This window comes from Acinonyx jubatus, chromosome A2 (assembly GCF_027475565.1).
Source record: "Acinonyx jubatus isolate Ajub_Pintada_27869175 chromosome A2, VMU_Ajub_asm_v1.0, whole genome shotgun sequence".
Taxonomy (NCBI): domain Eukaryota; kingdom Metazoa; phylum Chordata; class Mammalia; order Carnivora; family Felidae; genus Acinonyx; species Acinonyx jubatus.
Window position 1 is genome coordinate 55,547,982 of NC_069383.1, and position 27,028 is coordinate 55,575,009.

The window sequence follows — 27,028 nt, forward strand, 5'->3', positions numbered from 1 at the left end:
TACATAGATATAAGATAACAGCCTTGTTGTTAAAAATACTATCACTAACATGCTATGATCTGAATATTTGTGTCCTCCTCTCCAAATTCATACATTGAAATCCTAACCCCTAAGGTGATAGTGTTAAGAAGTGGGCCTTTGGGAGATGATTGGATCATGAAGGTGGTGGAGTCCTCATGAATGGGATTAGTGCTACTATAAAAGAGGGCCATAGGATGCCTGGGGGACTCAGTCTTTTGGGCATCTGACTCTTGATTTTGGCTCAGGTCATGATCTCATGGTTGTGAGATAGAGCATGGCACTCGCTTAGGATTCTCTTTGTTCCCCTCTACACCTCCCCAGCTCACACATGTGTCCTCTCTCTCAAAATAAATAAACTTTAAAAAAAAAGAAAAAGAGGGTCAGTGGAGACCCTTCCACCATGTGAGGTGGTGAAAACATTACAGCTAGAAGGTGTCATGTATGAACTAGGAAAGGGTCTCTCACCAGATCCCAGAATCTGCCAGTGCCTTGATCTTAGATCCCAACCTCTAGAACTGTGAGGAATAAATTTTTATTGTTTACAAGTCACCCAGTTTATGGTGTTTTGTTACAGCAGACAGAATGGACTAAGATAATAACCATAACAAATACATCTCATTTCTATATAACTTATTATTGTGGTAAAAAAACAAGTCAAATTCACATGAACTTCATTTAAATGTGATATGAAACTAATTTATGAAGAGGTTTAAGAAGTATTACCACATGGATTTGCATCAGAAAAAATTCTTCCCAGAGCAATTCTTAAGAATATAATTGTAAACTAATAGAAAAACAATTCCCAAAATACAAGTTCTGCTAGATAAATTCTTATGCCTTGTTGATACTATGTATACTCTTAAAATACATTTCTGACAATTTCCATAATGCTAGTGAATTAAAGAGAACAAGTCCAGGAAGGAAACAACAAATCTGTTTGTATTGGGAATATTTTTTTTAATGGTAACAACTACTTTTGAAATAGTTTCACTTTGACAAAAAGTAATCACAGTTTGCCAAGCATTCCCCCATAATTTTTAAAACCATTCATATTTTAAGGATAATTTAATCCATATGTTTTTAACCAGTTTATACTTAACTCACATAAAATCAATATTTAAAGAACAGTTCCAAATGTAAGCAGCTTTTGGAGCCTTCTTAATCTTTTTTCCCTTTTCAAAAACAGGAAGTCACATTGACCAAAAGTACACAAAATTTAAATCTAGAAGGTTCTAGTTTGGTCAGAAGCTTATTAAGAGGTCAGTTGGATTTTAAGTTTAAAAGACACATTTTTTTGAACCCTACAAAGAAATCTGTTTTAAAAGAAAATTCCAGCTACTTTGAGGTAGATTTGTTAAAATTACAAATGTTTAACAGATGTTTAAATAAACCACTGTTGACAGGAGAGCTGTGGATTAATGGCCGTTTTTGAAGCCCCTTCCCCTTTCCTCCATGCAGCGTATTATCTTTTAAATATTTTATCTTTTCTGTCTTGTATTTCACTAGCAGAACACTCCCTCTCAGCCAGCTGTCCAATTCTGGTGACGTCAGTGCTCCTCATCTCTAACTCCCCCTCTGTCCAACCCATTACATATTGTTTCTCTAAACTCTGAAAATAATTAATAGAGATAACAGGCATTTCAGGGGCAAAAGGGAAAAGGGAAAGCAATGTGCCAAGACAGCTGCTAAGTAATTAAGGGCAAAAGGATTCCTTTCACATTTTTCTTCTTCACCAACACCTTCGCTGTGACTTGTGGGAAATAACTTATAAATGTCAGAAGGAAAGAGGAGGTAAGAAAGATTCATTGGGAGCAATTCCAGTTAAAGAGATAGTTGTGTAGAAGTGTATGGGAGAATTTTAATAATGTGCATAAAGAGTGACGAAAAAGAGAAGTGTTTAAGATTCTTTTCATAAAACTGAACTTGATGGTAAAAATTTTTATAAGCTAATAGAGAATTTACAGTAGTGAATATCATCATAAGATGAAAAAAGACCAATGTCTTGTTAAATAAAGTATGCAATTATCTGGATTATATTTTTACAGTTCACGTTTTAGAAGAAAGAGATAAAATGAAAGTACTCTGATAGCAGAGATTTATTTAGAGATAAAGACTTTAAATTATGTGTTGTCAATCTCCATCTCTGGCAATAGCCTGTTTTCCATTTGCATAGTTGCACAGTAGTAATCACATAGACCAGGGTTTCTTATCAGTGGCTCTATTGACATTTTAGGCTATGTATTCTGTGTTGTGGGTGTACTGGTGTCCTGTGTACTGTGGGTATTTAGCCACATCCCTGGCCTCTACCTACTAGATGCAGTATCTCCTGCCTTCACCAGTTGTTTGTAACAACCAAAATGTCTCTGGAGATTGACATGTCCTCTGGAGGGCAAAATCACTCCAGTTGAGAACCGTACCAAGAGCAGGGGCTCTGGAAACAGACCACCTGGGCTTTAATTCCTGGTTCTGCTTTTACTAGCTATGTGATGCTGGATAACTGTTGTAACTTTTCTGTGATCCAGTTTCCATATCTATGAAACAGGTATAAATATTAGTACCTCCCCTTCATAGTTACAGTGGGGATTACGTGAGTTAATATGTATAAAGGCTTTTACTCACCATTCTGTAATTATTAAATCCAGACTAATGGTGAATAGGAACTCATGTCCTGATGTGACACTTCATGGCATTTACTGTAGGCACTACTATATATAAGGCTGTGTGACCACAGACTAATTCCTGATCCCTATAGTGCCCCCATTTTCTTATTTATAAAATGGAGGCACTAGCAATATTTATCCCACTATGATGTTGGGTGATGTTATATAACGTAATGTGACAAGTACCATAGGACTTAATAAAAGATAGCTTTCAAGAAAATGCTGCTTAGTAAAAGCCATTTGGAGGACATTACTAAAGGTTAGATATTGGGCTATGCTTGGATAAGCTATGCTTCATTTGCTTCATTGGTTTTGCCTTTGTACCTGGCCCCTCAAATGTTTGAATTTGTGGCTCCTGGCAAACACACTATCATTGTAATCATGCTATCCCAGTTACTGAAGGAGGGGGACGGACTGATAACTTTTGTAAGCTTTTCAATGAAGAGTGGTAATAAAAATTTTCTGCTTAAATATGATTGAACTGAAACATATCATTTAATTGGAACATTCTATTTCATAAATATTTTCATCACATTTTATTTTTATTGTGCCACTTTTGCAAACCATTATATTTTTCAGAGCTCATTTTCAAAGCCATTATAAAAGCAGTGCCAGACTACTCTAAGCCTAACCCAGGTGTTTCTGTGTGCAGCCTTTGCTTTCAATTTAAAAGAAAAAAAAACTAAATATTGTTTGCAGAGATCATTCTCTGGCTATTTTTCTTTGAGCATGAGAAACATTCAGATTAGATCTATTCTAAAGTTATTATTGAAGTCATTATTGTTCTTATGGCATTTATAATTTAAAAGTTAAGAGAGCAGTAAGCTGAACAGAGGCATTTTGTTAGTTTTAAAAGTTTTAACATTATTTAAAAAAAACTCAACTGCACGTGGACTTAAAACAGGATATAAAATTTTCTAGGTGCATTCTTCCCAGGTGACATTTCCTTTACTTTCCTGATTGTGCATATTCATAAAGCCCAAAGGTGCTAAAAAACTTTAAATTGGTCTTATCTCTTTAATTAATTTTAGAAGTTATAGTTTTAAGTAGTTTTAAACAGAGAGAAAAAAGTAAGAAATAAGGTGAAAATTATTATTACATGCTTTAGTGGAGCCATATTAGAATTACTGTTATTATTATTCCCATAATTACAAATCGGTAATTTCCCTGCGACTAAATAAATACTAATGCTCTTAAAAGGATGGTTTTGGTTTAGACAGTCTCTCCATTTTACTTTAAATAGTTATTGTGCTGTTATGCCTCAGTCTGTGACAAAAGGTAGAAGATTAGGGGTTATTCTAGATTTATTTTTCATTAGAAACAGCATTCAGTATCATGCAAAATTAGGACTATTGTATAAACTTAGGCTTGGAAAGTATATTTTTAGGTGTTCAAAACATTTAGAATAATTATTTTGGGAAGACTTCAGGGTTGAATATGCTTAAAACTATTTTTTAAATGACTCCTAATTTAGCTTTCTTTCAGTGTCACCAAAATCACTCGCATTCATTGGTCTTCTGAAAAGCAGTCAGTACTCAGTATGAAGACTATGGTATAGGGGGCAAGCTAGAGATCTGAGAATCAAGTACCCAGAGCAAGGTATTTGCCCTCCCTCTCCACTTCATTGTGGATGGGTATATGATGCTTACTCTGTTGGGTTGATTAGGAGATTTAATGAGCTAAGGTATGTGGAGGGTCCAGCAGATAGATCATAGAGCTTAGGGTTGGGGGTAATAAATGGAGGCAGTCAGCATAAGCACAGCAATGGATTCTGGTATTAGACAGCATAGGTGTGGATCTTGACTGATATTTGTAGTACCTCAGTGACCTTGCATAAATTAACTTGAGGTCTCTAAGTTTCAGCTTCCTTGTTTATAAAATGGGTTGAAGAGATATGAATGAGATAGCATAAACAATGTGCTCAACAATGTGCCAGCATAAAATAAGTGCTCAATGAATTAGCATTTTTATTGATATGTCTGAGACAAAGAAGATGAGCAGCAGAAAAAGGGAAACATTTAACACTTTCTGAGGTTATTTCTAAGTTACTTCTTAGTCACAGAGCAGCAAAAATAAGTAAAAAGTCTCTTTACTAAAAGATTAATGTTGTCTCCTTACATGGAATGCTATATAATAGCATTAATTATAAATGACGCTCTCAGACATTTGAAAATGTCAGAAATAGCCCTGTCAGAAAAATAGGAACACAAATAAATATAATAACTTTAACTTTTGTTAACTCAGCAAAGTTATAGATTAAATTAGTCAAGCATCTTGTCAGGCTCCCTATCTTCAGCGGCAGCTCTGGAAAAACTGAATATAATTCCAAGTAGTTGAGATACATGGAGGAAAAAAAAAACCTTCCTAACTGGCTTACTATAAGTGAATAACATGTTAAATAAAGTTACATGAGAAGTCACAAGCAGAATATTGACCGTTTTCACCCATAAAGAAGCAAAACTCTTTAGTAATGCCTAATATGCCTTCTGCAGTTCAGCTTCTGTCCTCTAAGATGGTGACCAGTTCAGCGGTGAGTATATCCAATTGAGGCTTCAGGGGAGGGAATGAACTATGAATCCCAAAGCAAGGGGATTCTGAGGAGTTATGTGATAGGAAAGATGAAGAATCCCTGAACCATAATATGATGAGACAAAAAAAGAAAAAAAAAAAAAAAGGCTGGATGGAAAAAGAAACACCAAATCTAAGCTACTAAATACATTTAGGACTGTGGTAGGATTTTGCCAATTTGCATATCTCCATCCAGAACAGATAGTCATAACAACCTTTAAAAATCCATGAATAAGGAAGGGTTCATTGCATGGCTGGTGTGCCTCTTCCAGCTTTTGCTCCTCAGCTCCCTTTCACTGTTACTGTAGACCTTGGTGTTATTCTTGGCCACTGCCAAGCATGGGGTGAATACTGTAAGGAAGTCTCTGAGGGAGGCTGAGAATCATCCTGGAGGAGCTGGGTGGAGAAACAGGTTGAAATTCTAGACCCAGTATTAATAACTTTCTTCTATACCATTAATGATTTTTATACTAATACCTACTATTTTAGAAAGAATGCCATATTTTAAACAGCCATTATTACTGGATAAGTTACAAAACTATATTACTCAAGTTTTCATTCTGGAATTAGAGAAAAAGCAGTGGAAAATGTAATTTATTCAATAGTATAATATTATTTTCCAAAAGCCATATACTAATTTTAATAATGTGTAAATAGAAACTATTTTTAATTCTATCTTCTTTATTCATGTAAGCCAAATTATGTGCTTTATGTCTTTCATAAGTAAGACTGCAACCAGGAAATTAGATCAGAAATTACACCAAGGACTTCACTGCTGTATTTCTTGTACTTTTCCCTTGAGACACTGTGGCAAAGAATACAGATTTTAATTTAAGATTGAACTGGACTGAGCTACTTGAGCCCCACCTCTGCTACTTATTAAAACTTCTTAGCTGTCTGTCCTTAGTCAACTTACTTAAGTACTTCTACCCTCAGTTTTTCTGTTTGTTAAAAAAAAAAAAGGCTAATTATGACTACTCTACAGTTGCTGTAAAGATAAATTCGATGCTGTATGCAGTGTTTGCTATAGTGGTTTCAGTTAATAAATACCCCAAACATGGTGGTTGTTGTTATTTTGGAAGTCACATTGACCCTCATGAAATAGCTATATGTACAAGTAGCAGAACTCTGGCCCATGTTATTTAGTCATATAAAAGGTCTTTTATCAGTTATTTCCTTTTATAAATAAAACAACCAGAGTCTTAGACCAAGAAGCCCAGATACCATTCAACATTGCTGGTGTTGGCCACTGGAGGTAGAGCCAGTAAGTGAAGTGTTTAATTGCTTGTCTAACTTATACCTTTTTAATTTCCTCTATAATGGCCAAATAGGAGAGAGATGGAGATCATTTTAAAATAAGCAGGTAAATCTGCTTAGAGTCAGGTTCAGGGTAGCTTTGGATATAGGAAGGTTCAGAGCAGTAGCACATCTTGCAGATATAAATGCATAGTCGAGGGATCAATCAATATGCTTCAACTTCTTTTGTTTTAGGGCAGTGTCCCTGGAAATGAAGGGAATGAGAATTCTTAGGAAGAAGATCCCTTAAAACAAAGACCTGGGATAAATGAGATAAATATATTCTTCTAAGGTATTAACAAACACACTGCTCCTTGGTTTACTCAATACACATCAGTGACATGTGGAAGTTTCATTCTGTTAAGTAGGTAGACCAAAGTTCAAGAAGGCAAATGCAGTTGATGACAGATTATCCAAATTCCTGATGTAATAAGAGCCCAAACACAGTGCAAAATTCCACCAGAATTATAATTAATCTCCATAAGGTTATATGGCATGGTATATGTCTAAAATTATGAGAGCATTTCTTTGCCTTAAAGAATCTTTCCAAGATGGACAGCAGCACCCTCTAAATATAATTATAAAGACATGACTTCAGTGACTTGGCAAAAATTCAAAAGGATAATGCAATGCAATTTGAGAATAATGTGATTATTATTTTTTCTTTAAAAAAATGCTTCTCCTTGGCTCACAATAGAATAGTTACTCTTGTCTCCTCCTCCACTCCCTGGTAAATAATTAGAACTCTATCTCAGATTTAAAAAGGTTAAATAGAAGGAAGGAAAGATAAGAAATGACTAAATTAAAATGGGTGGGTCTACCAAAGTGAAATGTGACTGAATAGAAGAGAATTAGAAAAGGGAAAGACATTATTGGAATAATTCCAAATCCCCAATTTTAAAATTCAAACTCTAGTTACCTTTTAAAATCTTTAAATTTTGAGGCTGCTGTCGAGGGCTAAACCAACCAAGGGATGAACTTATTCTATGCAGTAATACTTGCTCCTCTAGATATTTAGTAAGTCTGGTAAGATGCTCCAGATTAACTAAATTTAAACTATTTAAATTTGACTCATGGGAACCACACAAATTTCTACATAACTTATATGCTTCCAATATTGAAATTCCCAAAGTGTGTTTGAGGATGAGGTGCCTTGGAGCACTACGGTACACTTACCAGAGCGCCTTGGAATATCGTTAAATTTCAAGGTGATAATTTGACATCTGTCAGGTAGCCATGAACTACTAGCTGGAGGTAGTTTGTGTTTTTAAGATTATATTTGGCTTTGTTCCTTTAGATGATATCATATCTTTCAAAACTGGGCAGCATGAAAATCAATGTGGAACAGGAAATGAGGGTGGTGATGTCTAGTCTGATTCTGAGGCTTGGCAAATTTCTATTCTTAAGTTCATTACTACGAATGACATAAATATACACACATGTATTTTTTGATGATTCATGTACATTATTTTTAATTGGCTACTATGTTCTTAGGACATAAATAGTAAAGTTTTTTGGATCTAACTACTTAATGAACAGAACTGTCGGATTTTTTTTCCTATAAAACCAGGGGAAAAAATATGTAGACACTGGATACCAAGATCTGAGTAAGTTGGAAGCTTTGTTCTAACATTGTGTATAAATAAGTTTGCGTCAGAAATAAATGACGCTTCATACAGTTGATTTTCCACATGTAGAGTAGCTAATGCTGGGAAAGATGTGGTTCTAGGAGACTGTATTAAGTATATGATTCAGAGCTGAAGCTAATCCTCAGGAAGCAATCCAGTTATCCACTGATTTAAAAAAAAGATCCCCTAAATATAGATAAGCTTCAGAGGGAAGGTGTGAGGTCCAGAATATTGAAAGCCAACCTTGTTTTACTCCTTTTTTTCTTAGTCTGTATTTAGTTCTCCCTATTATACTGTGAGGATTCTTCAGGCCAAATACACTTTTCTTACCAATCCTTAATATTGTTTTTAGATACCAACTATGCAGATCCAGTTGTTTTTAATATAAAGCAAAAAGTGTATACATATATATGTATATATATATATACATATATATATACACACACACATACATATACACACATATGTTTCCTTTTAATGTTCTTTAATTGCATACACAGTAAGCTCCTATATCACTTTCATTTTTACAAATTATACGGTGCTTTTTAGTATATCAGAGAGTCAGCTACTAGATGTTGTTAAAGTGTTTTAGTCTTAATATATCAATCAGCATTTACCGATTGCATCGTTACATAACTTTTCTCTCATGGTGTATCCTAACTCGGATCATGCCCATTCAGGTAATTTCTTGGTACAAGAACAGGTGAATTGTCAGTTTAAACCTACATCTTGGCCAAAAGAATCATAGCTACTAAGAATCTATTGCTATGTTACCATGCTTGTAGATCTGACGTAGATGTTGTTTTTCAGATGGCAGTTTCCGTCATTTGGCACCACTATGCCTGCCAATTTGCTGTCAAGAGCAAGATGAGATGTCTGATCTGTCATCACCAGCAGCAATCTTTTAGCTTCTTTTCGCCATCCAATATGACTCTTAAAATAAACATGTAATTAGATCTTGTACCATACCATAGATCTGCACTGTGGTCTCGATCTCAAGAAATGTAAAGTTGGGAATTTAACAAACATTATGTCAGGCTAGAATGATGTGTGTAAATACAATGCTGTTTCCTAAATAGCACTAACTTTTATTTGTATACCCTCTATTTTACCATAGCCATTTGACTGCACATCTCACAGCTAGAGATTTCTGGCGCTCCCCCAGAGGAAGAACAAGCCAGGGCTACAAAGTGCAGAGCACCAACACAATGTGAGTAGGAAAACAGGCTATTTTGGGCTCTTCTTTGGAAAGTGGTAAGTGAAAAAGAGTAGCCCTTTTGGAAAGGATTTTCCAAGTGCGTAAGTTATTCTTTCCCTTTTATATTTTCCTATTTATTCCCTATTATTCCCTCTCCCAATGTAGCCCCTCTGTCCTGAACACATACCAAAATGAATAACACTGGTGACAAGTAAGAGTCAGAAGAATGTATTCTTCTATATTATGTTTTGACTCTATACACCAAAGAGGAAAAAAAAAAATCTTAAATTCTTGGGGAATTTTGTATCTGAGCAAAATGATATGAAACTTCTTACCTCACAGACAGCTGCCTGAAGCATGGCATCAAAACCTCCTTCAGGTGTATCTATATTTCCGGAGATCTTTTGTCTGTGAACTGCTTTTTCAAACTCAGTAATGTTCTCTGTCAAAGATAGCACATGGATGTATCCATGGGGAGGCATACAGTCTAAATTGTAGTCGCTGTGTAAAAAAAGAAGAAATGCAAATTCTATTTTGCTATGCTTCATTCAAAGATCCAAAATACTACTCACAGTAAAATTGTGTGGTTTGGTGTAAAAAAAAGAACATAGAATAATTTTTTTGCCAAGGAACTTTTATTAGAGAAAAGCAGTACTTTATAAAATCACAGAAAAGTTCAATACTGTTGGATGTTTCTTTGCAAGTAGGAAATAGGAATATAATGGTTTGGTACCCAAAAACTAAAGACTAAGCGTGTTCAATATAGGACACCTACAGAGCTTTTGTTATGCTAATATGCATGGCTAGTTTTTAAGAGGAGATAAGAATTTGCAGTGCTTTCCTATCATATTTGACCATGGAATAGTTGAAAAACACTTTTTGGGAAATGTTTTTTAGGAACTTAGTGAAAACATTATACCATTGTTTGATATTTAAAATATTATGCTAGTTTTTAAAGTGATAATTGGGGTGAAAGTATCAACGAATCATGAAAGTTTATTAAAATTGTTTTGAGAATCCCATGATGTCCCCAAAAGTGCGAACAATTTCTCAGGCACATGCACGTTCAGGAGAAGGTGCACAGGCTCCATGAGGAGATGCATCCATTACAACAGTTAGCAGAGTTGTTTGGGCAGATTAGAGTGTACACTCTAAAGTGATCTGGGCAGATGATGGAAATAGGAAAGATGTTAAAATGAAATGTTATATTAACGAAGAACTGAACACATTTCTCAGAACTCGACAGGATAATTAGGATACTGTGTGAGAAACTTTTATTTTTAAGGTTAGTTCTTGTTTCATAGTGGAGCATATACTATTTAGAATCAGAGTTTCAAAATGATAAGAAAAGAGGCTCTTTCAGCAGAGCTTTCTTTGAAGTCACATCTTAAACAACAAAATTACAAACCTAGTCACAACACAGTAAAGGAAAGACAGTTGCAGTACTGGCAATGTAAGCACTTTAAATTTGACCAACCTTCATTTAACAAATTTGGAGCAATCAAAAAGGACAAAAACAGGATTCTCAAACAGGTATTGCTATACATAGTAGCCTGAATATTGGGGTTTTTTCTAAAATTACTAATATTATTTGTAGGGGTTTTTTTCGTGATAAAACTGAATCATATTTGAAAAAACATAAAACAAGAAGTCCAAGTTATAAGCTCATAAGTTTTCAGATAAAAACATACTTCCTCTCCAAATATTTTCATTTCTCACTTAATAAAACAAATATAAAATTTAGTAAGTCATTTATATAAAAACAAATAGATTTTCTAAGAAAAAAATTAATTTGGCATTGTGAAATTCACATCAACCTCTAGATACCTGCATTGATTATGAATCCTTTCTGGGTGGATGCTAATGTATGGTGAAACTGTTTTATCAACATATGAGCCAAATCCAAGGCGGAAGTCACGGGAGAAATATGACATTTTTCTAGATAAATCATTTCCAACGGAATTTAATTTTTCAATATTATTGTGCATTGATGCTGAGACATCAACCAGGTAATAAAGATCCACAGGGTATTTCTTCAGAGGATGAATTTTCAGCATAAAATTAGCTTCCGCTTCTAGTTCAAAGAAACACAAACGTCATATAATATTCATTTTAAACATTTCAGGATAAGCTCTCAATGAATTGGTTATATTTTATATACAGAACAACTACCACAAATTTGTACATAATGAATGAAGTTAGGAACATCCTGGAATAATTTTAAAGCAGTTTGAAAACCTCATCAATTTATTTGTTTCCAGCTTCTACAATGGATTTGTCACAATTCTGTAGTGAAGAGATAATAACATATGGGCCAGTATAAATGCAATAGGCAATATATTGCCACATGAACCTGTGTTTCCCTTAGTATCTAGGAAAGCATAGCACAGTACAGCAAGTAGCATTCTATCTCAAGAGTAGGTGGCTGTATTGGTTTGAAAGTGGCTTTTGGTTTGAGGAAAACTAGAAAGGCATCTTAAGAAAAGTTACCTCTCACTGGATACAGAAGCAAATTTATCCCTTTGGGTTAAGGCATATTTACGTATGAGATGTGAAAACTCTAGTACTGAGCAGTATGTTAACCTATTCAAAATAAGTAGTATGTCATTATGAATTGGATAATGAGATTCTTCCCGACAGTTAGTCGTGAGAAGGAAAGAGACAGTGATCTAAAGAATGGTACCCAGCAGTGCCCCACTGGGCACCTGGGCAATGTAGGGAACACAATTTGTCTAATGCATAGTGCATACTTGATAAACATATGTTGAGGAGGGATCATGAAGGCCAAGGAACTAGATGAGAGGAGAGGGTCACCATGAGGAGAAATGTGGGAGCTTCCCAACAACTGTCTGCAGTGCAATTTTATTTAATTCTCTATCCGTTATCATTTGCTACAAGGACCTGTATCATTGTATATAAGGATATAGTACTCTATGGAGTTGGTAGTTCTGTAATTATTTTTAACTTATTTTTATTTATTATTTACTTATTTTATTTGAGTATAGTTGACACACAATGTTACATTAGTTTTAGGTGTACAACTTAGTGATTTGTCAAGTTTTTATGTTATGCTGTGTAGCTACCATCGGTACTGTTATATTGTTATTACAGTATCGACTGTATTCCTTATGCTGTGCCTTTTATTCCCATGACTTATTCATTCCATAATTGGAAGCCTGTAAGTATATGGTAAAAAGTCATCAATTTAAATATAGGTAATTTGTGAATTTACATTTTTAAACAATAAAGTAAGTGCTTTGTAAGTCATTAAGTATCAGTGGAGAATAATTTGAGCCGAAAATTTTTTTTAATAAACACCAATTTGTAAATACAATAGGTAGCCTGATCTACCTATCAAAAGAATCCTCTAATTTATCAAATCATATTTTCAGAAGTAGCAATAATCTCTTGCAAATTATTTTATAAGTCAGATGTTTTCAAGTCAGTTACAGAATGTATTCAATATAATAAGGTTTTTCTGGCATGTAATAATAATGATGGGAGAAATTACTCATTACTAATTTGCCTGTATGTGCTGGAAATCCCTTTACTGTAATACTCCTATTTTGTGTCCAAGCTTTTGGGAGGAGAATTTGGCATGTGAAGGCCACCCATCCCACTCCCTCACTCCTTCCCTTTAGGAGCTGGGCTGCCTCCAAAGAGCGTATATTCAGCTCTGCTTTCCCAGTATCTAGCGAGAATGCCTGTCCCTGTGGAAATGTCTTGCTATTTGGATGGAGAGGTTCAATTCAGGAGAATGTCAGAAATCTAGACAGAGCCAAGTTGATAAGAAATAGAAATGGAACATAATTGGGGAGTGTGGTTCATGTGGTTTAATGTGTGGATCAGCTTCTTCCTTTTTTTTTTTTTTAATTTTTTACCAGTTGTGTAATTGTTTTTTAACTGTTGACTTGGTTATAAGCTGAAGACCTTAGGCACTGACCACATGGTATTTTCATCTTGGTGATCATTACAGTTTATTGTGTCTCTGTCTAAAGATGAAAGTCTGTGTGTTTTCATGGAGTTATTGAATAATGCCCTAGATATTTAGTGTATTATGCAGGTTGTTATAAAGTTGGTTCGTTATCTTAGCCAACAGAATCTGCAAAGGCATAGTTCCTTAGAGGACTAAGATATTAGGGGAGGTCCAACCAAATGTTAGCCATACAAGAGCTCTCAGCATACAGTAGCTGCTCTTAGCCTTGCAAGCAAATCGTGGTCTCACTGGCCTCAGAGAAGACGGCTGTATAGAAGCCTTGCCAAATGGTCAGGGCTGGAGGGTTTAGGCTGCTCTAGCTTGATTTTGAAGTATATAGACCTCAGCTTGGGCTGAGGCCTCAGTAAGACAAGTTTCTAATAAAGGGGAAAAGAGACTCTTCCCACGCACAGGCTTTTTAGTCATTGCTGGAGAAAACAAACATTACCCCTTTTAAACTGCAAGGCATTTGAGGTTCCTGTAAGGTTCTAGTTGTCAGCTCAAGTAGGCAGCCCTAGATAGACTAATCCCAAATTCCACTTTGCTTGTTAAGGAGGAGACTGAAGGGGCCATGCTTGGATTATTGTTTTTCCCATGAGCTTGAGATATTTCCATATATGCTTTCTAGCTGGGTTTTGGCTTCATTTATACAGGAGGAAGAAACATTCTCTTGGAGGTAGTAGAAATACCTTTTCATGGGGACATGGATACTGTGTCCCCATATAAAATCTCCACTCAGTTCATACTGGGGTGCCACCAACACAGGGCTCAAAAGACAGATGACATTAGAAATTTTGAATATAATGGATGAGAAAGAAACACATGTAAAAATAAGATTTGGTATCTGTGATCATCATTGCTTTGAGGTTATCAATGTAGGCAGTAATGTCATAAATGCTACTCTGAGAGAGGTGGGTTCTTTTAGTGGCTAAGAGCTACTAAGTAACATAATCTATGTAAAATATTTACTGCAGTATTTGGTACAATGTAAATATATATTTATATATATATATATTATATATATATAAATATATATATACACACACACACATTAGTAATTATCATTATTACTATTACTAAATTATAAGCCTCATTAGGGTAAAAACTATTCATTTATCTCTGAAGCCTCTGGATTTGGTACATGCATAGGCACTCATAGATGTGTTTAAACTACACTGAAGCACATTTTGATACAGCATTTCAAAAGGTCCACATATTTACCTTCCTGAGATGCTAATATCTATGACTTCTTTCCCACAGAGGAGGAAAGAATATCATCTGGCCCCAAATGTTTATGCTACTACTTATATTATTTCCCAGAAAGTTTCATTCTTATACTTTTTGAGATTCTAAAAGCTCAGATCCTTTCTTCTGTCAATTAACTTCAAAGGGAAGAAGTGAGTCTGTGACATAGAATAAGAAATAGGACTTGGGGGAAAGCTGAGACCTACTTAGAGCTATTGCCAGTACTGGTGTTAATAGTGCAAAGAATGAAAAGTAGTGAGAATGAGTTTTAAATCACTCAAATAATGGTGTTAACATCTCGGAAGATTTGGCTGAAACAACCATGATGGGACATTAAGAAAAGATAACTAAAAACGTTCTACATAAGATGAAATTGAAAAACTATAAGAAACTGCGGAAAACTAGTAGGAAGAAAGAAGAGCCAATTTCTTGTACTTGGGTGGGGGAAGAAGGCCCCAGAATGAGATGGGTTTGAAATATCAAGGCACAGACTCCAGCACGTTTCTGACTTTCTGTGGGGGATAAAATAGGGGATTGTGCCAAGGGGTAGAGGGGAAAAGAATGAATGACTTCTATATTTTTTATGGTTAATTTTTTTTAATTTAAGAAGAATACCTGAAAAATCTTATATTTTAAATTAAGCTACACTAAATTAAAGGGATTTTTTTTACAATACAAAAATGAATTAATGTTGAAACATTTTCTTAAGTTAGTGAGGTATAGATTATACTTATCCTTATCATATACATTATATTACTTCTGAAGTAGAATTAGAGGATTTCTTTCTCTCTCCTACCTTCCTAAAGATTTCATTTCAGTGTTCTTAGGGAATATCAAGTAGGATCAGTAGCTTCTGTTACTATTTTTCCATAAGATTGATAGGTAAAAATAAGAAAAAAAGTATAGTTTAAGAAGTAAAAAGTAAAAGAAAGTGTCACTTTTAAATTTTAAAAATTTTAAAGATTCAATAATATATATTACATATATTAAATATACAATAGAATCCTACCAACATTGTTTAAAAAGTTTAGTTAGTATATGATCTAATAGAAGTATTCATGAAAAAATTTTTAGATTCTTAATAGATGCTACATTGAACATAATGAATTTTATAAGATAAGAATAAGTGATTATAAATAAATCAAATCAATATCAATATTAGGGGATAAATTCATTTTACACTTAGGTATGCATTATATGTGTCATGGTAGAGAGGACTTTCATATCATGAGGAGTGATGTTTCTATATATCTGGAGTTGGTAAAGTGTAGCTTTATATGTTATGCTTCAAAGCTGGCATGTCAGGGTGCATGGGTGGCTCTGTCAGTTAAGCATCCAACTCTTGATTTTGGCTCAGGTCATGATCCCAGAGACATGGGATTGAGCCCTGAGTTGGGTCTGCGCTGACAGCACAGAGCCTACTTGGGATTCTCTTTCCCACTCCCTCTGCTTCTCCCCTGAACTGTCTCTCTCCCAAAATAAATAAATGAACTTAAAACAAAACAAAACAACTGGTGCCATGTGCATTTATTTTAAAGGTTATTTCTGCACTGTCAGCGCAGAGCCCAATGTGGGACTCAATCTCATGAACTGTGAGATCATGACCTAAGCTGAAATCAAGAGTCTGATGTTTAACTGACTAAAGCACCCAGGTGCCCCATCATATGCATTTTTTAGATGAACTTATTAAATGTAATTTAATAACTACTTGTTGTATATGTATATTATAATATAGAGTTCTGTCATAGCTATGTTGGAAAGATGGCTTACACCCATTAGACAATTACGCTAATTTGCATACAGAAATCCAAATAGTAGTGGGAAACTAAATAGAATCAAGCCCCATAGTGATTGACATAGACATTAAGCATTTCTCTTTTCACTCTTCTACTCCCCATACTGCCTTCAGTGACCTTAGTTAAGAACTCACGTTGAGGTCTCCCACATCTTTATCCAACCTGTACCTCCTGCTGAACTTCAGCTTCAAATACAGTAAGTCACTAACTAAAATTAAGATGTCTCAGTTTGAACTCAGTACCAACCTTCCACAGAAGGCAGCCATACCTCTCACCTTGTTACTTAAGCCACAGCTCCAGTGTCTCCTTGCTCATCAATCACCAACCCCTGGGGATGCTAATGAGAGACATCTCTCATGCCTGTCCATTTTTCTCCTGCCTCATCACCATTACTATTATTGTTTATCTATAGCACTGAAACTGTTACCCACCTTCTGAACTGTTAATTTTTAGTCTCAGGAAGAATCAACCACCATTATATATACAAAAAGGAACAAACTAAATTTAAATTCATTTAAATGTATATATTTAAGTGTAACACAATAATAGAAAAAAAAATTCACCTTATAATTTTCAAATCCCGAGTATATAAAACAGAGAAAGACATTTTGAGAGGATATAGTCATATTTATTTGAGGCAAATAATATATGATAAGCTTCATGTATAAGCTACTAAAAATTAGTGTTCAGTTAGAAAAACAGGAAAATTTGTATGAAAGGCAAATAACACACACAAAAAGAACTAAAGATGGTTAAAGTAAGCTTAGGAAAAATGTTGCAGCTTTTTAATTCTAGGATAAAGGGAAAAGAAAACAGCTAACAGACGAGTTACATGTAAAAACTTAAGAAATTAAAAAGAATGAAAAGGCAAGGTTGACTCTGAAAGCCTTAACTGGACATCCATTTTTCTTATAAATAACCTGATAATATACATTGGGAACCTATATAAATTTATATATATTTGACCTAGTAAATCTATTTATAAGAATTTATCCAATATGAATATTCTATTTTATACAAAGATACATGCATAATGAGTATCACTGAAGAGTTGCTTTAAAAACCTTCATTCAAATTGGATTGGGATTGTCTTATTTATTGATTCATTTGGGTTTGTTACATTTATAGAGTATGTTTATAGAAAACTGCCATTGCTGTAATATTGTCTTCCTTTTTTTTAATTTAAATTTTAGTTAAGTTACAGGGCAATATTAGTTTGAGAAGTAGAATGCAGTGCACCCAGTGCTCATCACAAGTGCCCTCCTTAGTAGCCATCACCCATCTAGCCCATCTCCCAGCCACTTCCCTCCATGAAACCACAGTTTGTTCTCTATCATTAGGAGACTCTTGTGGTTTGTTTCCCTCTAGTCTCTCTGCCCCCCATATGTTCATCTGTTTGTTTCTTAAATTCCACATAGGAATGAAATCATATGGAATTTGTCCTTCTTGATTGACCTATTTCGTTTAGCATAACACATTCTAGCTCTATCCACATCCTTGCAAATGGGAAGATTTTATTCTTTTTGATGGCTGAGTAATATTCCTCCCCCCCCCTCTCCCTTTCTCTCTCTATATATATATTTACCACCACATCTTCTTTATCCATTCATCAGTCAATGGACATTTGGGTTTTCTCCATAGTTTGGTTATTGTTGATAATGTTGCTATAAACATTGGGGTTTGAGTACTGCTTCAAATCTATATTTTTGTATTCTTTGGGTAAATACCTAATAGTGCAATTGCTAGACTGTAAGGTTGATCTATATGTTGTTTTTTGAGGAACCTCCATACTGCTCTCCAGAGTGGCTGTACCACTTTGCATTCCTACCAACAGTGTAAGAGGGTTCCCCTTTCTCCACATCCTCACCAACACCTGTTGTTTCTTGTGTTGTTAATTTTAGCCTTTCTGAAAGGTGTAGATATAGTATCTCATTGTGATTTTGATTTGTATTTCTCTGATGATGAGTGATGTTAAGCATCTTTTCATGTATCTGTTGGCCATTTCTTTGGAAAAGTGTCTATTCATGTCTTGTGCACAGTTCTTAACTGGATTATTTGTATTTTGGGTGTTGAGTTTGTTAAGTTCTTTATAGATTTTGGATGCGAACCCTTTTTCAGACATGTCATTTGCAAATATCTTCTCCCATTCAATAGGCTTCCTTCTAGTTTTGTTCACTGTTTCCTTCGCTGTGCAGATTTTTTTTTTCTTGCTGAAGTCCCAATAGTTCATGTTTGCTTTTGTTTCCCTTGCCTTCAGCAATGTGTCTAATAAGAAGTAGCTCTGGCAGATGTCAAAGTGGTTGCTGCCTGTGTTCTCCTGTAAGATTTTTATGGCTTCTTGTCTCACATTTAAGTCTTTCATCGATTTGAGTTAATTTTTGAGTATGGTGTAAGAAAGTGATCCAATTTCATTCTTCTGCATGTTGCCCTCTAGTTTTCCCAACACCATTTGTTGAAGAGACTCTTTTTTCCATTGGATATTCTTTCCTGCTTTGTTGAAGATGAGTTGACCATGTAGTTGTGGGTCCACTTCTGGGTTTTCTTCTTTGTTCCATTGATCTATGTATCTGTTTTTGTGCCAGTACTATACTGTTTTGATGACTATTACTTTGTATTATAGCTTGAAATCTGGAATAGTGATGCCTCCAGTTTTGTTTTTCTTTTTTAGGATTGCTTTGGTTATTCAGGGTCTTTTGTGGTTCCATACAAATTTTAGGATTGTTTGTTCTAGCTCTGTGAAAAATGCTGCTGGTATTTTGATAGTGATTGTATTTAATGTGTAGATTGATTTGAGTAGTACAGACATTTTAACAATGTTTGTTCTTCCAATCCATGAGCATGAAATGCTTTCCATTTCTTTATGTACTCTTCAATTTCTTTCATAAGTGTTCTTATAGTTTTCAGAGTACAAATCTTTTACCTTTTTAGTTAGGTTTATTTCTGGGTATCTTATTGTTTTTGGTACATTTGCAAATGGGATCTATTCCTTGATTTCTTTTTCTGCTGCTTCTTTATTGGTGTATACAAATGCAACAGGTTTCTGCATGTTGATTTTATATCCTGCAGCTTTGCTCAATTCATGTATTAGTTCTAGCAAATTTTTGGTTTCAGGTTTTCTACATAGAGTATCATGTCATCTGCAAATAGTGAAAGTTTGACTTTTCCCTGGTGGATTTGGATACTTTTACTTCTTTTTGTTGTCTGATTGCAAAGGCTACAACTTCCAGTACTATATTAAATAGTAGTGGTGAGAGTGAACATCCCTGTCTTGTTCCTGACCATAGGGGAAAGGATCTGTTTTTCCCATTGTGGATGATATTAGCTGTGGGTCTTTAGTATATGGCCTTTATGATGTTGAGGTATGTTTCATCTATCCCTACTTTGTTTAGGGTTTATATCAAGAACAATTACTATATTTTGTCAAATACTTTTTCTGCATCTATTGACAGGATCATATGGTTCTTATCCTTTCTTTTATTAATGTGATGCATCACCTTGACTGATTTGTGAATATTGAACTAGTCCTGCAGCCCAGGAATAAATCCCTCTTGATCATGGTGAATAATTATTTTAATGTACTATTGAATTCAATTTGCTAGTATCTTGTTGAGAATTTTTGCATCCTTATTCATTTTGGCCTGTAAGTCTCCTTTTTAGTGGAGTTTTTGTCTGGTTTTGGAATCAAGGTAATGGTGGCTTCATAGAATGGGTTCCCTTCTATTTCTATCTTTTGAAACACTATGAGAATAGGTATTAACTCTTCTTTAAATGTCTGGTAGAATTCCCTTGGGAAGCCATTTGGCCCTGGACTCTTGTTTGTTGAGAGATTTTTTTATTACTGAATCATTCTCATTTTTTGGTTATGGTTCTGTTCAAGTTTTTCTACTTCTTCCAGTTTTCATTTTTGGTAGTTTGTGAGTATTTAGGAATTTGTCCATTTCTTCTACATTTCCCAGTTTGTTGGCATATAATTTTTCAAAGTATTCTAATTGTATTTCTGTGGTGTTGGTTGTGATCCCTCCTCTTTCATTTGTGATTTTATCTATTTGGGTCCTTTCTCTTTCATTTTGATAAGTCTTTCTAGGGGTTTATTAATTTTGTTTATTTTTTCAAAGAACCAGCTCTTAGTTTTATTGATCTTTTCTGTTTTTTTTTCTTCTATATCATTTATTTCTGCTCTGATCTTTATTATTCCCCTTCCTCTGCTGGCTTTTGACTTTATTTGATAGTTTTTTGTTTTTATTTTTGTCTGTTTTTCTAGTTTTACATAGCCTAAGGTTAGGCTATGTATTTGGGACATTTCTGGAAAATTTTTGGTTTCAGGTTTTCTACATAGAGTATCATGTCATCTGAATTGCAATATACTTCCCTCTTAGGATGCCTTTGCTGCATTCAAAAGGGTTTAGACTGTTGTATTTTCATTTTCATTGGCTTCCATGTATTTTTTTTATTTCTTCTTTAATTTCCTGGTTAACCCATTCATTCTTTAGTAGATGTTCTTTAACCTCATATATTTGAGGGCTTTCCAAATTTTTCTGGTGGTCGACTTCAAATTTTATACTGCTGTGATCTGAAAACATGCATGGTATGATCTCTGTCTTTTTGTACTTGTTGAGAGTTGATTTATGACACAGTATGCGATCTATTCTGGAGAATGTTCCATGTGCACTCAAGAAGAATGTGTATTCTGCTTTAGATGAAATGTTCTGAATATATTCGTTAAGTCCATTCGTTAAGTCCAGTGTGTTATTCAAAGCCATTGCTTCCTTGTTGATTTTCTACTTCAATGATCTATCCATTGCTGTGAGTGGGGTGTTATAGTCCCACACTATTATTGGATTATTATCAGTGTGTTTATGTTTGTTATTAATTGATTTATATATTTGGTTTCCTTCAAGTTGGGGGCATAAATATTTACAACTGTTAGATCTTCTTGATGGATAGACGGTGAATTACAATATAATGCCTTTTTTCATCTCTTGTTACAGTCTTTTGTTTTAAAATCTAGTTTGTCTGATATAAGTATGGCTACTCCAGCTTTCTATTGATGTCCATTAGCATAACAGACGGTTCTCTATCCCCTCACTTTGAATCTGCAGGTGTCTTTAGGTCTAAAATGAGTCTCTTACAGGCAGCATATAGACAGATCTTCTTTTTTTAACTATTCTGATACCCTATGTCTTTTGATTGGAGCATTTAATCCATTTTCATTCAGAGTAAGTATTGAAATATATGAATTTAGTACCATTGTGTTACCTATGGAGTTGATATTTCTGGTGATGCTCTATGGTCCTTTCTAGTCTTTGTTGCTTTTTTTTTCCTCCACTCAGAGTTCCCCTTAAAATTTATCGTAGTTCTGGTTTAGTGGTCACAAACTCTTTTAGTTTTTGTTTGTCTGGGACCTTTTTATTTCTCCTTCTCTTCTGAATGATGGCCTTGCTGGGTAGAGTGTTCTTGGCTGCATATTTTTTCACATTCTGCACACTGAATATCTTTTGCAACTCCTTTCTGGCCTGCCATGTTTCTGTGGACAGATCTGTTGCAAACCTGATCTGTCTTCCCCTGTAGGTTAAGGGCTTTTTTTTTTCCCTTGCTGCTTTCAGGATTCTTTCCTTGTCTGTGTATTTTGTGAATTTGACTATGATATGTATTAGAGATAATGAGCTTTTGTTGCATTTAATGAGAGTTCTCTGTGCTTCTTGAATTTTGATGTCTGTCACCCTCCCCAAATTACAGAAGTTTTCAGCAATAATTTACTCACATAAACTTTTGCCCCTTTGTCTCTTTTTTTGTCTTCTGGGATTCCTGTGATACAAATGTTATTACATTTTAATAAATCACTGAGTTTCCTAAGTCTGTCTTCATGATCCCTGATCTTTGCTTCCCTCTTGTTTCAGCTTCATTATTTTGCATAATTTTATCTGCTGTATTGTTCTTTCACTCCTCTGCCTTATTCATCCTCATTTTTATGGCCTCCATTTGGGTTTGCATCTTGGTTATAGTATTTTTAATTTTGGCCTGACTAGATTTTAGTTCTTTTATCTCTGCAGGAAGTGACTTTCTGGTGTCTTCTATGCTTTTTTCAACCCCAGCTACTATCCTTAAAATCATTGTTTTAAATTCTGGTTCCGACACCTTACTTACATCTGCATTGATTAAATCTCTGGTCATAATTTCTTCCTGTTCTTTCTTTTCAGGGGAATTCCTCCATCTTGTCATTTTGGAGGAAGAAACAACAACAGTAATAATAGAATGAAATAAAAATTAAAAAATTAAAAATAATTCTTTAGGTCCTAGATCCTAGGTGTGTTTTGGTTTGCTTGTTAAGAGAAGCTGCCACGTTCTTTCTCTCAAATTATGAAGATTGTTCTGTTAATCCTCAGATCAATTTCCTAGGTATCCAAAATGGTTTGATGTTGACCTAGCTGTGTTCAAGAGAAGAGAGAAGCCCAGGATCCCCTTACTACTCTGGCATCTTAACTCTTTCTGCCATAATACTGTCTTCCTAATCAGCAACATAAAATTCTTCTGCATTTATTCATATCTTCTAGGTAGCACAGTGGATCTTATATGTTTTCTTTTTAAAGTTTATCCCTAGACAGTTTGAGTTTTAGATTGCTGCTAGGAATTTATCCCTTTTTAAATTATATTTAATATTATGTAAGAAATCCATTGATTTGAATATTTTAAAAAACCTGCCATTTAATTAATTAATTTATTTATGTGCATATTTATATATTTATTTGAATATGCATACCTTATTTATATAACAAAGGCTGAGGTATTTTTTTTTATTCATTTTTTTTTTTTTAAGTAAACTCTAGGTCCAAGGTGGAGCTCAAACTCATGGCCCTGATCAAGAGTTGAATGCTTTGTGGACTGAGCCAGCTAGGTGCCCCTATTTTTTGTTTTCTATTTTAAAAATTATTTTTGGTTGATTTGCTTGGATTTATGAGATAGACATATGATGATAATCTTGCTTTATCTTCTAAAAATATTTATAACTCATATTTGGTTTTCTTGTCTCACTGCTTTTACATAAAACTTCCAGAAGGATTTTAATATATATTAAGGAACTATTCTTAAATTTTTATTTTGGCAGAATAGACACTAAATTTTATTGTATAATTTTTCAGCATCTGTTGAGATAACAAACATATTTTTTCCTTTTGGCATTGTTTTTCTTATCACATATGGTTTAATGTAATTTCCTAATATGTTAAGGGTTTAATACTAGGGTTATGCTAACCTTGTACAAACTGAGTAGCTTCTAGGGCTTTTCTAAAACTAATGGAAGAGTTAATGTAGTACAGGTATAATGCATTTCCTAATGTTTGGGTGAACATTAAATCATTTATTCTGAAGAAAACATTTAGACCTAATGTGAGTATTTTATACTTTTATAATGTTATTAATTTCTTTGATCTTTATTAGCTTTCTTAGGGCTCGCTCTCTTCTTGAGTCAATATTAGTCATGCATATGTTCCTTAAAATTACCTATATTATTAAGATTTATACATTTTACCATAGATTTTTGTGATTAATTTTTTCTTAATGGCTTTTTTCCCTTAATATTTGTTTCTCTGGCTATAATCTATATAACTGGGTTATTTACTTCTTTTCTTCTTTTCTTAATTAGCTATGCCAGCAATTTGTCTATTTATTGGACTTTAAAAAGAACTAGCTCTTGGATTTATACATTCATTTTCCTTTTTTATTTCTCTTTTTCATTTTGTTAATTTTTTTTCTTAACTTATTAATTCCTTCCCCTTGTTTTCCTTATGGCCTTTTTTTTACTCCTATATCTTAATTTGGATGCTTAGTTAATTTTTGTTCATTCTTCTTTAATAATAAAAGTATTTAAAGATCTTAATTTTTCTGGGAGCAACTTCATTCACATCCCATGTATTTTTTTTAACTTTTTTTTTTTACATTTATTTTTGAGAGACAGAGAGAGACAGAGCACAAGTCGGGGAGGGGCAGAGAGAGAAGGAGACACAGAATTGGAAGCAGGCTCCAGGCTCTGAGCTGACAGCATAGAGCCCGATGTGGGGCTCGAACTCACAAACTGTGAGATCATGACCTGAGCCGAAGTTGGATGCTTAACCGACTGAGCCACCTAGGTGCCCGACATCCCATGTATTTTGATGTCAGTTGTTGTTATTGTTATTATTAAATGGTCTATGACTAGAGTTTTGATTTATTCTTGGAGACAGACTTTATTTAGGAGAAACTTTTCTTTGTTATTTAATATTTGTTTATTCTCTTATACTGACTTCAAATATTATAGCACAATGTACACACATATTGACCTATAAAAATATTTTTTTGCTTTTTGGAATTAAATATTCTTGTCTAAAATATGACTAATATCTAAAATTACTCCATGGCCTTTGAAAATGTTATTTTATATATCAAGAGCTATGGACCAAATTGTGTTCCCTCCACATTTACATGTTGAATCCCTAAACCATAATGTGATGTTGTTTGGAGATGGAGCCTTTGGAGATAATTAGGTTTAGATGAGGTAATGAGGGTGGGGCCCTCGTAATGAGATTAGTGCCCTTATGGGAAGAGACACCAGAGACCTCCATCTCCATCTTCTTCTCTCTGTGTGTCTCTTTTTCTCCTTCCCCAGGAACGAAATCAGCCAGTACCTTGATCTTGTACTTTCCAACTTCCAGGACTGTGAGAAAATAAATTTCTGTCGTTTAAGTCCCCTAGTGTACACGATTTTGTTATGGTAGCAATAGAAGATGGTGAATGGCATAATCTTACCAACCTAATTACCTTCATTTTTGTGTATCCCTTTCCAACTGTTGCTTGTATATGTCCATACTGGGCTGTATAATTGTTTTATATGGTGAAGAGCATAGTTTTAATTGGAAGCTGGGAATATGCCTGATGCCAAGAAAGAAATAGACTTTGTTTTTCTGGTAATTGAAGAATCTGGAGAAATAGCTCAGCTTTGGAAAGGGAGGTCATGTGTCAATAATGGTTATTTAAAAATTTAATGCCAGGACAAGACCACCCAGAATGAAATAATGAAGACTTAAAGGCAATTGCATACTGCTTAAATCTAAATGCATCTAACTGACTGATGCATACCTATGTACCTGAAATTATCTTGTCATATGTAGCTTGTACACTGGGATTTTCTAGCAGTGGAAGAAAATGAGTAATTTCCAGTGGCCTACTACATGTGCCAAACTGTGTAATACAATGTGATGAAATGAAGTATAAGAGAGGTATAGGAGGAGAACTATGTGTTACTCTCAGGAGCCATCACAAAGCAGCTCAATTATGATAATTATGAATTGTAGTTTTGTGTTTAAAAGTTTATCGCAAAGGCTCTAAGGACTTAGCTTAATTTACATCTCTTACTAATTAATTAATCAACTAATCAAGTCAACATATACTTACAGAGTGCTTACTAAAAGCCAGCACTCTGTGAGGCTTTGGAGAAAAAGGGGAATAAAACATGTTCTCTTTCTTCAAGAGCTGGCAATGGAATTGGAACACAATTACACTACAATGTGATCAAGTCTGGAAACACATAATTATAATATAATGTGGTCAGGTTTGCAGAGTGTCCGAGGCCACACAGCTAGCTAGCTGTAGGCACAAAAAAAAGATCAGAATTCTGATTTCTTTATTCTGAGCCCGCTGTTATTTCTACTACAATAATATTGCCTTTCACAAAATATTAAATATAAGCAAATAAAGCTAAATGTAATTTAAAGTCTGAATCATCAAGATTTATTTGAAAATCACCAAACCTGGACGCAGCTGGATCAACACTTCTCCTGGTGTCACCTGTGTATTCATTTCATTTTCACTTGCTATTACATGCACCGATGGGTATTCTATCGAATCAATTGAGCAGCCTTTGCTTATTAAATTGGAAATAATATCACAACGTTCACTTCTTGATCCACCTGAAATGAAATCCTGTTTAAAAGAAGGAAAATCACTCATGTTTTTAGTGCATACCGTCTCAATTATAACCAAAGAAAACCACACAGCAAATATTGTAAAGAAGCCATCTTCCAATGTCACAAAACTTATGCAACTATTCAAAATATCTGCTTGTTTCCAAAAAGAATACTAAAAAAATTTGTCTTAAATAAAGCTTTAATTCCTAAATCTTATCTAAAAAGAAGAAAATTAAAGAGGAGATTTAAACCAAGTACTTTAAATATTGTTAACTGATCACTGTAAAATCATTCCAACTTAATTCTTTCTAAATATTTTACATTGGAAAGACTACTTCAAAAGAAAATTTATCCAAAATAGACCATTCATTCATTCCAAATGTAAGTCTCAGTTCTCAAATAACCCAATTGGTGTATGCATTATAAATTTTTATGTTCGGAATATGAGAGAGGGTCCTCAGGAGTCACATGCCCAGTGTAAGGTACTGAAAATTCACAAAAGGATGAACTGGAGATGTATATTTCTTAGACCACGAAATCCCCCATCTTAGACACACAATAGCCTATAAATAATTTAATAAACCAAGAAAGATGTTCATAATGAGGCTGGAAGATAGAAAATTGGAGCTAAAATTATACTGGATTTGCAAGTGAATCTAGAACTTTTATTACCATTCAGCATTGGTTAGTTGATCTTTATTCAAT

At 34.3% G+C, this 27,028-nt stretch overlaps 2 protein-coding genes across 4 annotated transcripts in view; one reads left to right on the forward strand and one right to left on the reverse strand.

The window, feature by feature from the left end:
- MACC1 (MET transcriptional regulator MACC1) overlaps positions 1 to 27,028 on the forward strand; it is a 538,854-nt gene that overhangs the window by 208,404 nt on the left and 303,422 nt on the right. For 2 of the 3 annotated variants that reach the window (XM_053218324.1, XM_053218325.1), the window contains exon 3: positions 9,291 to 9,427. The gene's annotated coding sequence lies outside the window, so the exon portion shown is untranslated. Of the gene's footprint in view, positions 1 to 1,691; positions 1,813 to 9,290; positions 9,428 to 27,028 lie in introns of those variants that run through there. The other variant, XM_053218328.1, reaches the window with a different exon arrangement.
- Positions 1 to 27,028, reverse strand: part of ITGB8 (integrin subunit beta 8) — an 84,042-nt gene that overhangs the window by 25,668 nt on the left and 31,346 nt on the right. The window contains exons 3-6 of the mRNA XM_015080381.3: positions 26,168 to 26,339; positions 11,199 to 11,445; positions 9,707 to 9,872; positions 8,948 to 9,106 (exon numbers count right to left, since the gene is read on the reverse strand). Coding sequence (XP_014935867.1) covers positions 8,948 to 9,106; positions 9,707 to 9,872; positions 11,199 to 11,445; positions 26,168 to 26,339 — 744 coding nt within the window. The remainder of the gene's footprint in view (positions 1 to 8,947; positions 9,107 to 9,706; positions 9,873 to 11,198; positions 11,446 to 26,167; positions 26,340 to 27,028) is intronic.